The sequence below is a fragment of the Myotis myotis genome, unplaced genomic scaffold (assembly GCF_014108235.1).
Source record: "Myotis myotis isolate mMyoMyo1 unplaced genomic scaffold, mMyoMyo1.p scaffold_m19_p_1, whole genome shotgun sequence".
NCBI lineage: Eukaryota > Metazoa > Chordata > Mammalia > Chiroptera > Vespertilionidae > Myotis > Myotis myotis.
In genome coordinates, this window is record NW_023416313.1 from 64,446,604 (window position 1) to 64,459,478 (window position 12,875).

Genomic DNA, 12,875 nt, shown 5'->3' on the forward strand with positions numbered 1-12,875 from the left:
AAGCATATTTCCCCTACTAATTAATTGGCATAGTTTAAATTTGTCTTAACATGAGATTGCGTGTTACCTACTTAAACTTTGTCCCCTTTCTAAAAGTTGAATACAAAGACTATTTTTTGCTAGCTATGCATGTAAATGTTGATTATTTTATGTAACATTTAAAAAGTAAATTTGCTACTTGAATTCAGTGATTCAGGGCTTTTCTGAAAAAAAGTAGGAAAATGAAAATGCTTTTTAAATGAACAGTTAAAATTAGCAAGTCAGTATATATAAGCTTTGAGTTTTAATTGGCTTAGAACTTGTAAGTTTATACTTTCAATTACTTTAAAATTTTGAATATGACTGGTTGTAGGGCAATTTAATATCTTAAAATTATCAAGGAAAAAGTCGAATATTTTGGTAAAAAGCTATATAATTTACTCTTTCCGTATTAATCAAAGAGGTTTAATAGTATAATTGTGAACAGCTTTAAAATGAAACAAAAGAAGAAAACATTTACTTTGTTTTCATAGCTGCTGTTTTAAGAAATTCCTATGAGAATTAGTTAAAATTTTAATTATGTTACTCAGGCATACTTAATGGAAACTACAATACATTATACAAGGTGTGGCAAAAGTAGGTTTACAGTTGTGCATATGTGAAAGTTTTTTCTTGGATGGTTATTTATCAATTATTGCATTATTTTCCATATGAACAACTGTAAGCCCACTTTTGCCCCATTCTGTATAGTAAGAACAGCATGTAAAAGTCTAGTAAACTCTTAACATTATTGTTGAAGCTTATTTAGTCTTAAGGATTTGGAATTTGGCAATTTTTATTAACTTTTATTAATATTTCATTAAAATGCCTACTAAGCCAACAAATTAATCACACATACATTTTAATTATGATTTTGGTTAAAACTGAAGTCTCTATAACATTGGTGGGTTAAATGGAACCATTAGTATTTCACTGTCTTATTTTAAAAAAATATATAATTTGAATGTGAAAATTATGTTAGCACTGCCTTTTAAAACAAAAGTTATTTGAAAAGTTGTGCATCATTGTTAGGACTTTCTTTTCAGAGAATTGCACTTAAAAAATTAAATAAAATGATCTTAGATATACTAGTCACACTCACTTTACATGAGAAAAATTTGGTTATTTAACAAAAAATCAGTGCATTAGATGAGGTTGTTTGTTTTTAGCATTATACCCTTTTTTTAAAATCAGAACTTATATTGTTTGTGGAAGTTTTCTTCATAACTTTTTCATTTTACTTATTTTTCAGCTTAATAGCAGTAAAGTATATGCTTATTATAAGAAACCACATCATTAAATCATGTAGACTTTGGAAATACAGCAAGCCAAAAATGTCACTAGTTTTAAAACATGTACTGTTAATGTGATAAAATTGGGATTTTTATTGCCAAATATTACACATTTAATGGCATCAGTTCACCAACTACTTACTGAATTTTTTATTAGCCTTATATAAGGTGGGTTAGAGATGTAATTATGTCTATACATTGCATCTGTATACTTTATTCATGAGTAACTGATTCATGAATAGCTCAGCCTGAAAGCTTCATTTATGCATCTACCTCCTTACCGTTTAGATCAGAATAGATAGAGTTTTCCTTCTTGATTGTTAACCAGGCAACCTAGGTTGAGTTCATTTTTTAGTTTATTTAAGCTCTTTATTGAGCTATTCCGATCTACTAGAAACATAGACGACAGACCACAGGCTTTCTTTTTGTGCTTTGTTTTCCCAGGAGTAGTATAAAATTCTGTCTGAATTTGTCACTTGAAGTATTATAATGCCTACTGCTCTCTTCCTGATAGAGTGGCTTCAGTAATTTTTGTACAAGATTACAGAATTCAGCTTTGTTTTAAATTTTATAAGTTTGATAAACTTTTTTTTATGATAAATTTATTCTGAGTACTTTGTAGGCTGGTGCCAGGTATTTATAGCAATGAATAAGATTAGTACTCTGTTTTCAAGACTGTTACTTGTTAGGTGGGGAATCAAATCTACTTGTAAACAATACCCCTCTTCCTATAGAAAATTAAAAAATTTTTGTGCTGTAAGAGTGACACACTGTGGCAAGAGAGAGGTACTTCAGTTTATGGCTATTTTGAAAGGAAAAAAGTTCTTAGAGTGGTACTTGAGTTTTTTGTCAAAGAGGTAGTAACCAGGGCCATATTGATACTATTTTTTTCATGTAATTAATTTTCTAGCAAATAGCAATTACTTTTTTTCCCTTTCTCCTGGAAAAATAGCTTTACCATTTTTTAAAAGAATGATTTGTTTTCCTTGTCTAAAATTGAAAGAGTACTTGCAAGAACAAAGAAGAAAGTCAAGTTTAGTCAAAATTCTACCAAAGATACCCACCACTTAATTATTTGGCATTCATCTATTTATACATACCTTTTTATATTTAACATGTAAATCGGATCATATTTTCTATGTTACCAATAACTTAAATTTACTAGTAGATCCTGTATTTACAGAATACTTTGTATTACTTAAAAAAATTTTGGTGAAGCTAAGTAACTTACAGGATTGTTAAATTCTTTATATCTTCAAAGAATAGTAAAAGAATAAGAGTGTTCTTAGACCTTCCCCCCCCCCCCCCCCCCCCCCCACACACACACACACGTACTTAGTGAAGGAATTGTGGAATTAAGTATTAGGGTTTTAGCTTTTTTTTTCCTCTTCCGGAGATTGTGACTTCAGGCATTCACCATGGTCCAGCATTTGACATACTGTCAGAGGCTGTCCTACACTAGGCTGTCCCAAAACCTGGTAATAGAATTGTTTACCTTTATACCAAGAAGGTTGGGAAAGCACCCAAATCTGCATTTCGCCCAGGCCAACTTTTCGGAGTTTGTGCTTTGAGACCTAAAGTTCTAATGAGGTTGTCTAAAAGGAAAAAACAAGTCAACAGCGCCTATGGTGGATCCATGTGTGCTAAGTGTGTTCGTGACTGGATCAAGCATGCTTTCCTTATTGAGGACAGAAAATCATTGTGAAAGTGTTGAAGGCACAAACACAGAGTCAGAAAGCTAAATAAATTTTAAAAAATGAAGCTTTTTTGAGTAATAAAAACAATTAAAAGGAAAAAAAATAGGATTTTAAAAAAGTATTTTGATTTATTATTCATGTATATATTTTTACTGATTTCAGAGAAGCGAGAGAGATAGAAACATCAATGATGAGAATCATTGATCGGCTGCCTCCTGCACGCCCCACACTGGGGATTGAGCCACAACCTGGGCATGTGCTGGACCGGGAATCGAACTATGACCTCCTGGTTCATAGGTTGACACCCAACCACTGAACCACACTGGCCTGGGCAAAACATCAAATATTGAGAGAGAATCATTGATCAGCTGCCTCCTGCACGCCCTATACTGGGGATCGAGCCCACAACCCAAGCATGTGCCCTGTCAGGGAATTGAACAGTGACCTCCTGGTTCATAAGTCGACGCTCAACCACTGAGCCATGCCAGCCATTTAGATTATGCATCTATTTAGATTAACAAGTTAAAAAAATAGGCTTGTACTGCCCCCAAATCCATATCTATTCCCTTCCCCAGCCTATTTTTCGTACTACAAGTAACTTCTTTCACTTTTTCTAGGTAATACCAAAAAGAAACCCACATGAAAACATAATCCTATTTTTTATTTTCAGTTGCAGGCCTTATCAGCTGATATAACAGACATCATAATATTATTGTAGGATTAGCTCCCTTCTCACTGTCTCACCTCACATGCCCATTTCCTATTCCCCAACCCTACCAATATAAGTTAATATGTAATCTTAGAGATATTTTTTTTAGTATCTACATTGTTATGACTATGTAAATGCTTTTCATTGCTGGGCCATGTAGTATACTACATAATTGCTTTATTTCCTTGCTCACCGTTTTGTTTTCTCTAGTTATTAGTTGCCTTGGTTTTTCTGTTTGCTTAGTTTTCTGTGTACTTATTACTTCAACTCTAAATTCCTCCCCAGCTGTCTAAATTTACCTTCAGTCTTTAGATACCTCAGGTATCCTGTCAGTTTTATATTCTTGAGGAAGTGTCTTTTAGTGTCTTATTGACCTGCCTTGAATTAGACTGGTTGTGTTATAGGCAAGCTGATCAGCTATGGCCTTGAGATCTCATTTCCTTGACAATCTAAGGAATCCTATTGTCTCTGTTGCGTTGGATCTCTTGTTTCTGAATTTCATGCATGTCTTTTCATTTATTCCCTTGGTTTTGTAAGGGCTTACCAGGGGTTGGGTGAATAATACAGTGGAGCTAAATGGCCTGGTTTTGGATCCCAGTTTTGACATTTTCTAGTAATTTATATAACCTTAAGCAAATTCTCTCTGTTTTTCTATTTCTTCATCCGTAAGTGGGTATAGTTATGGTACTGACCCATAGGGAAGTCTAAGCTCTTGGAAAATGTTAGCTTTAGATACCCACAATACTTTGCATTGAAAGTGCTGTATATACCATTTCTTGTTTTCTGCTTCTCTCCCAATATCAGTTCTAGCCATATTGTGTGAAACTTTTTTGATGAAACCATTTTTCTCACTTTTTTAATCCCCTCAGGGCTTTTAAACAGATTTATGGCTGGTCATATTACCCACAATATATTAAGACTACATTTTTCAGCTTCCCTTGTGGTAATTTGGCAAAGTTCTATCCAATAGGACAGTGATGGTGAACCTATGACACGCGTGTCAGAGGTGACACGTGAACTCATTTTTTTGGTTGATTTTTCTTTGTTAAATGGCATTTAAATATATAAAATAAATATCAAAAATAAAAGTCTCTGTTTTACTATGGTTGCTAATATCAAAAAATTTCTATATGTGACACGGCACCAGAGTTAAGTTAGTTAGGGTTTTTCAAAATGCTGACACGCCAAGCTCAAAAGGTTCGCCATCTCTGCAATAGGATGTAAGCATAAATATATTACGATTTTTGGAAAGTGTTCTTTAAGGATCCCTTCTTCCTGTTGGTTGAGATGTCATTGTGATGAGAACCACATATTGAGGATATTGAAGAATAAAATAGAATTCTTGATTTTGGAACTACTGTACCACATCTGAACTGCTTCCTCAGGTCCTCTTTTGTATGACAGAGAAATATACTTATGTCTTATTTACACTTCTGATGTTTTGGGCGTGTTATCATGCATAACTTAACTGAATCCTATTAGATTCATCATTCAAACTTTCTCCTTGAAAATCTATCTACTTTTCACATTCATGGACAGTGTAGTGTATCACTCGCTACCTGATAGACCTAAATTCTAAACTAGCAGCAATAATTTTGATCATCTCTAATGTTGGTTGGCTTGTATGGGGGGGAGAGGAGGGAGAGTGGGAAACTTAGACCACTGTACTTCATTACCCATACAAGAATTTAAAACATAAAAATTAGAATAGTATAATGAACCTCCCATGTGTTGGTCAGAAGCTTCAGTACCAGCTGATGTTTTATCTATACCCTCATATACTCCCTTCCATCTCTTACTATTTATATGCAAATTTCAGACTTCAGTTTTTATCCCTAAAAATTTAAATACATACTCAAAAAAGGTTTTTTATCCGTTAAACCCATAGTAACATTGTCACACCTAATAAATGTCATCAATAATTCCTTAATATTAGAAAATACCCATTCAAGTGTTCAAATTTCTATTTCCTCATAAATGTCATAAATATTTGGTTTTTTTAGAGTTAGTTAGAATTAGGATCCAAATAAGGTTCACATATTGAGATTTTTTTGATAGGCCTTTGTAACTATTTTAATTGTAGGTTCCTCATCCACCTATCTCTTTCTTTTCCTGTAATATCTTTGGTGAAAAAAACCTGGATCATTTGTTCTATAGCTTCCTAGTCTGGACTTTTCTGGTTAAACCTCCCTGGTATAGTTTAACACAAACATGTTTTTCTGAACCAGTTAATTTCTGTGAAGTTATAATTAAAAGGTTAAATGCTCCCACCAGTACTATTACAAGGTTGTTGTTGTGTTGTTTCATCAGGAGACACTAGTGTCTGGTTGTTCCTTTTTTGTAATGTTAGCTTATCTCTTACGTCTAGGTTCTGTCCAAATGAATTGATCTTCTGTGAGTCAAAACGGTTCTTTCTTATTTCTGGGTTTATTACTCTGAAAGGACTTCCTAGATCCTGGATTGTATTGGTCTCCTTGTGAAAAACTGCCCATTAAATTTGTTTTCCCCCTTATAATACCAGTTGTTAAAACTAAAAATTATTTGTTGCATGTCTTTTCCGGTGACCATAAACCACATGAGGACAGGGACTATTGTCTACATACCAGGTACCTTCACCAGTCAGGGTAGTAGTTGCTAAAAATAAGAACATAATAAATGGTAGTTGGTTATAGTTTAGAAGTTTTTTTTTTATTTTTGTTTGTTTAACTTTAAGGTCTTAAATTTTAATTATTTAGGAAGGTACTAGTTATAGTGCAAAGAAAAGAACATGGATTTTAAAATCTCTTATCTTTGTCACCTTGAAAATTGAAGCTTGGGTTTATTGATCCAGAGCTGGTAGACTGATCTTGTAATTGCTGTGAGGATTTAATGTTAGTGAATAAAAGGCACCTAGTAGTTTCTAGCACATAAAAAGTACAGAATGCATGTTTTTCCTGTACTTCCTAGTTATTCGTGTTGGTTCTTTAACACACATATACATCACAAACACACACTCACACCACAGTAGGCATGAGATTGTTTTTTGTTCTAATGGAACCCCCTTAAAATCTTCAAGGCACTGAATCTCATATATCGTGCTGTTTACATATAAATCTTTTCTCTGGAAAGCACAGAGTGGGAGGTCACATTGTGATTATGAATGTTTTCCTTGTGAAAATGTAAAGTAGTGTGCAAATAACTTTACATTTTACAATGCCATTTTGTGAAATGGTAAATTTTTATTTTTAATGCTGCAGTACATTGGTTTTCAAATAGATTGGAGAGTTTCTTTCTTGCCAACTTATTCTAGGCTAGATATGAAAAATGTATATTTTTATAAACTGCATTTTTATGAAATTATCTTAGTATATCTTATAAGCATTTAATCTCTATTGCTTGAGATTCTCTTTGAATTTAGAAATAAATTCATAGAGATTATTTAGAGTTGTTAAGGTGATTCATAACATGAAAGAATATGCTAAATAAGATTGACATGAATCAAAATCATGTGTAGTTTTATCCTATCAGTGATTTTACTTTATTTTTCTTTATTCCATTCTGGATTGTGGGCTTTTTTTTTTTTTTTTGCCCAACAAGTTTTCACTAAGGATTTTAATAATGTTTTTCGGCATATTTTTTTTAACTACCTATATGGAAAATTTTTAATTCTAATATAGCTTTTACAGTATGAAGTATTCATTGTGTCCTTTAGAAAAATAAGTACAAATACATTTTGAAGAAATTCTTTGGCTAAAACAGGTGTTGTATTGAAATTAATTTTTGGAAAACGTTTTATCCAATTACTGAATTGATCATAGTTAACTTTTGATTCATGCATTATCTTTCCAAGTAATAGTCTAAGCTTAAGAGTAAAATATCAAGTGACAACAAATAATTGGAGTTTTGAAAGCTTAGGGATTGTACTGATGATAGATAGGAGAAAATATGTTTTAGGAAGATTAATCATTTACTAATATGTCATAGTCAGGAAGTGACAAAAATGGCAAGAGATCAAGTATGCAGTTACTATATTTGGTGTTATTACCTTGGTAATAAAGGTGAATCTGAGATATTAAATACAAAACTTGAGACATTATAAGAAAACAGCTACCAGAGTCACAGTTACAAGTGTGGAATTGTGTATTCTGGAGAGAAAGATATTGTATGTCAGTATGCTATGTTTGAGGTCACAGGATTGTCAAGGTGAAACAGGAATATAAATGTAAACATGAAGAATCAGGTTTTCTTAGAACTTGATTAAGGTCATTAGTAAAATTTTAAATTAAACTGTTTTCCTCAAAAGAAAGAAAATGATACTGGCTTTCTGTTTACTAGATCTGAACTGTTAAATTGCTTTCTTTTCATGCCATAGTTCACAAAGCTGTCCAAAACTAATGGCTTATCAGAAGATTTGATATGGCACTGTAAAACATTGATCCAAGAAAGAGATGTAGTTATAAGACTTATGAACAAATGTGAAGATATTTCAAATAAATTGACGAAACAAGTTACCATGCTCACTGGAAATGGAGGTGGATGGAACATAGAACAACCCTCTATTTTGAATCAAAGGTAATATTTGTTGTACACACCTATTCATTTTTTCACCACAGTTGTATGCAATTTCTGAATTTATTTCTATAATATGCCTAGGGAACTTAAATGTGGAAGTGCTATGAAAACTAATAATGTTAAAAGGGAAACCCGAGGTTTTTTATATGGCATATAAGTGGTATATGATTTGGTTCCCATTGACTTCCCTCCTTCCCACAATTAGGATATTTTACTCCATCATACCATAAATTAGAGGAAATATTATGGTCTTATATGACCTAGGTTTTCCTTGTCTGATTACTGATAATTTCATATACACTGAGTGGCCAGATTATTATGACCACCTGACGTTTGTAGGCAAATTAGCTATAATTTCACGCTGAAGTTGCTGGAGAGCCAGATCATTATAAACATCTGAATAGCACAACATATCTCAGTATCGTTGCTGATCAAGTTCATCCTATCTTGTTGATGGAGTATCCCATTGGAGATGGCTTCCTCCAACAAGACAATGGGCAATTGCCACGGTGCTTGTATTGTACAGGAGTGGTTTCAAGAACATGAGGGAGACTTTACCTTGCTTAGGTGGCCCCCACAATCACCAGATCTCAATCCAATTGAGCATTTGTGGGATGAAGTTAAAAGAGCCATCAGGCAGCTGGTTCCACAACCATCAAATCTGACAGAACTGGACAGTGCTATTCATCAGGCATGGTGTCAGATTCCTCGCATCACCTTTCAACATCTCGTGGGAGTGAATGCCGAGAAGAATCGCCGCAGTATTGAAGGCAAAAGGTGGCCCAACAAAGTACTGATAGGGTGGTCATAATAATCTGGCCACTCAGTGTATAATCACAGGCACTGTAAAGGTGGTTTTAGATATGCCTTTCCATAATTTGATACTTTAAAAAACCAGCTGCTTAATTGCATCAATGTAAAAATTTCTGTATTAGCTTAATGTCTTTCTTTTTTAAATTTTTAGAATGAGAGAGAGAGAAATGAAAGGAAAGAGAGAGGAAGAAACATTGATCTGTTGTTCCACTTAGTTATGTATTCATTGGTTGAGTCTTGTATGTGCCCTGACCTGGCACATAAATTTGGCATATCTGAACAACTTAACCAACTGAGCTATTCGGCCAGGGCCTATTTTTAGTCATAAATAAAATGAAATGGTTAAAATATCCTGTACCTATGATTATATGTTTTCAATAGCTCAGATTTGTAAAAAAAAAATTTTTTTAGGGTAGAACCACATCAAAAATGAAAAGGGCACTTTCATTAAATAGATTATATAAGGAAAGATTATTCCCCCAAACTGTTACTCTTAGTAAATACCTTGTTATAATTTTTGCAAAAAGTAGACCCTAAGTTTTAAGTGGTTTAGGGACTCAGAATGTTCAGAGTATTTCCCTTTTTTAAAAATGTGCAAAATTGTGTACTGAGATGATATTTATAGATGGCAAAAACATGGAAACAATCTAAGTTCCAAAAATCAGAGAGTAGTTAGAATGAATTATGAGGTACATCTGTTCATTATATTTCTGATAAGTACTTAATAAGATTAGCACTAGGGCCCTGACCAGGTGGCTCAGTTGGCTGGAATATCATCCTGTACACCAGAAATGCTGCAGGTTTGATTCCCTGTTAGGATACATATCTAAGTTGCGGGCTCAATCCCTGGTCGGGGCATGTATAGGAGTCAACTGATCAATGTTTTCCTCTCCCCTACCCCTCTCTCAAATCAATAAACATATCCTCGGGTGAGGATTATGAAAAAAAAAAGACTGAGGTCTCATTAAAATTAATTACCTTACTTGATGATTTTATTTACTTCTTTTGATAGTTTTCTAAGTTCATGATCAAAGCATATTTGCTGATCATTGGTTAATTAAAAGTAAAGTAGTGGTTACTGGCCTTTAATAGTAAGCTACAATCTTTTCTGTGCCCTTCTAGGGTGCTATGGGATGGTGTGTAGGGAAACGTGATGCAGTTCCCACAAAGAAGCTCTTTTCTCTGTTGCATAGAAAGAACTATGGCCAAGTCAGCAAATTCATCTCCTAAAAGTGTAGTTGGAGCTGGTCCTTCTTGTTCTACAGCATTGGATATGGGGAGTTCTTCACTCTACAAGACTTGCCCAGTTGAGTCTGCTTTATCATAATTTGGAGCTTAAAAAATCGAGTGCTTTATTGCATCACTTAAAATTTTTTTTTTCTTAAATCCACATTTACAAAGTCCTGTTGTTTGTAAATAGTAAGATCAGGTAATAAATTGCCCTTTCCATTAGACTGAGGATTTTTAATGGAATATTTAATAGATGATAAAAGTAGTTTTTTAAAAAAGGTTTTTTATTGGATGTAGTCCAAGGTACAACTTCTAAAAACCTTTATAGATATTCTCTATAGAATATTTATAGATGCACTTTTAGGGGGTGAAATTTGTTGTCTTGGTTTTTGTCTTTAGCCAAGGTAGGAATTGGACAAGCACTTTTACTTGTTATACTAGCCAGGAATCAAGAAGTAGTTTCTTTGCCTTGGGAAAGGATTTATTAGCACAAAGGAAAATGTTAGACTGTGCTGATGAATAAGCTACCATGAATAAGCTCTTTCTTAAAAAAACAAAATCTCTGAAGCAAAATTTACTTTGAAGCAAAATTATATTGTGTTTATTTTCCTCTTATAAGTTTATATGAGGAAATCGAGGAAATACAGACATACCATAACTCCTCATTAAAAATAAGATCTTTGCAGGGAAAAATAAGATTTTTCATATGTATCTCAGAATCACTACATTCATAATCTTTACCTTAAAATGTCAAAACTAAAATTGCCTAAAGTTAAAATATATGAGGGAAAAAGAGAAAAAACTCAGTATGTCCCCTTTTTTATTCCTATCATAGATATGTAGCCATCTCTCAAGTTGTAGCAGTTTATCTAAAATTTATTAAATTGTTTTAACTGAAGAGATTTATCAATGTTTAATATAAAATGTTTTCTGTTTTTCTGGGCTAAATTTAACAAGGTTCTTTTGATCTTGTTCTCCCTCAACTGGACAGAATTGTTCCCTGTCCTATTCCTGCACAGTTGCTATGAAACCATTTGACAGTGGTATGAATGCAAATCTATACTGCAGGGCTGGTTTGACTAATTCAAAATACTATGTTGATGCAAATATTTTAGTAGTTTGGATACACACCAATGTTGTGGCAGTATTTTCAGCAGTGCTGTTATACTCACGGGACATAAAACTTTGGTCAACTAGCATCCTTAATCTGTTTCATATGAACTACTTAAAACCAGGCTCTGTAGCCCTGTATTTTTCTGTATTTTAAACTCAAATTTAACACATTGTATGTATTCCTGTTGTTTCTATTTCTTACCTTTCAGAAATGATTTTTTTTTTATTGTCTAAAGTTTTACGTATGTCTCCTTTTTCCCCAGTTGACCACCTCCCTCCCCCCAGCTATTCCCACCTTGGGCAAACCCCCACCTCCCCAGGGTCTGTGTCCATTGGTTATGCTAATATGCATGCATACAAGTCCTTTGGTTGCTCTCTAACCCCTCCCTCCCTGCCATTTGTCTCTGGATCTATTCTTGTTCATCAAATTATGTTGATCATTATATCCCACATATGAGTAAGATCATGTGATACTTATCTTTGACTGGCTTATTTCACTTAGCATAATACTCTCCAGTTCATCCATGCTGTTGCAAATGGTAAAAGTTCCTTCTTTTTTATAGCAGTGTAGTATTTCATTGTGTACTGGTAGATGTACCACAGTTTTTTAATCCACTCATCTGTTGATGGGCACTTAGGCTGTTTCCAAATCTTAGCTATTGTAAATTGTGCTACTATGAACATAGGGGTGCATATATCCTTTCTGATTGGTGTTTCTGGTTTTTTGGGATATATTCCTAGAAGTGGGATTACTGGGTCAAATGGGAGTTCCATTTTTAACTTTTTGAGGAAACTCCATACTGTTTTCCACAGTGGCTGCACCAGTCTGCATTCCCACCATCAGTGCACTAGGGTTCCTTTTTCTCCACATTCTCGCCAGCACTTGTCGTTTGTTGATTTGTTGATGATAGCCATTCTGACAGGTATAAATGCAAATCTATATTGCAGGTCTAGTTTGACTAATTCAAAATACTATGTTGATGCAAATATTTTAGTAGTTTGGATACACACTGATGTTGTGGCAGTATTTTCAGCAGTGCTGTTACACTCATGGGACATAAAACTGGTATCTCATTGTTGTTTTGATTTTCATCTCTCAGATGATTAGTGACTTTGATCATGTTTTCATATGTCTCTGGGCCTTCTGTATGTCCTCTTTCGAAAAGTGTCTATTTAGGTCCTTTCAAAAGTGTCTATTTAGGTCCTTTGCCAATTTTTTGACTGGGTCGTTTATCTTCTTTTTGTTAAGTTGTATGAGTTCTCTGTATATTTTGGAGATTAAACCCTTATCTTAAATATCATTGAAAATATGTTCAACCATGCAGTGGGCATTCTTGGTTTTGTTTTGTTTTTTTAATATATTTTATTGATTTTTTACAGAGAGAATTGGAGAGAGATAGAGAGTCAGAAACATCGATGAGAGAGAAACATCGATCAGCTGCCTCCTGCACA

The 12,875-nt window shown here is 33.7% G+C and overlaps 1 protein-coding gene and 1 pseudogene across 10 annotated transcripts in view; both read left to right on the forward strand.

Annotated features, from left to right (window-relative positions):
• The window catches only part of SMARCAD1 (SWI/SNF-related, matrix-associated actin-dependent regulator of chromatin, subfamily a, containing DEAD/H box 1), a 90,966-nt gene that overhangs the window by 42,764 nt on the left and 35,327 nt on the right, over positions 1-12,875 (forward strand). For all 10 annotated transcript variants that reach the window (XM_036339817.1, XM_036339826.1, XM_036339822.1 and 7 more), the window contains one exon: positions 8,068-8,267. In XM_036339817.1, the coding sequence (XP_036195710.1) occupies positions 8,068-8,267 (200 nt within the window). The remainder of the gene's footprint in view (positions 1-8,067; positions 8,268-12,875) is intronic.
• Positions 2,729-3,056, forward strand: LOC118671572 (annotated as a pseudogene).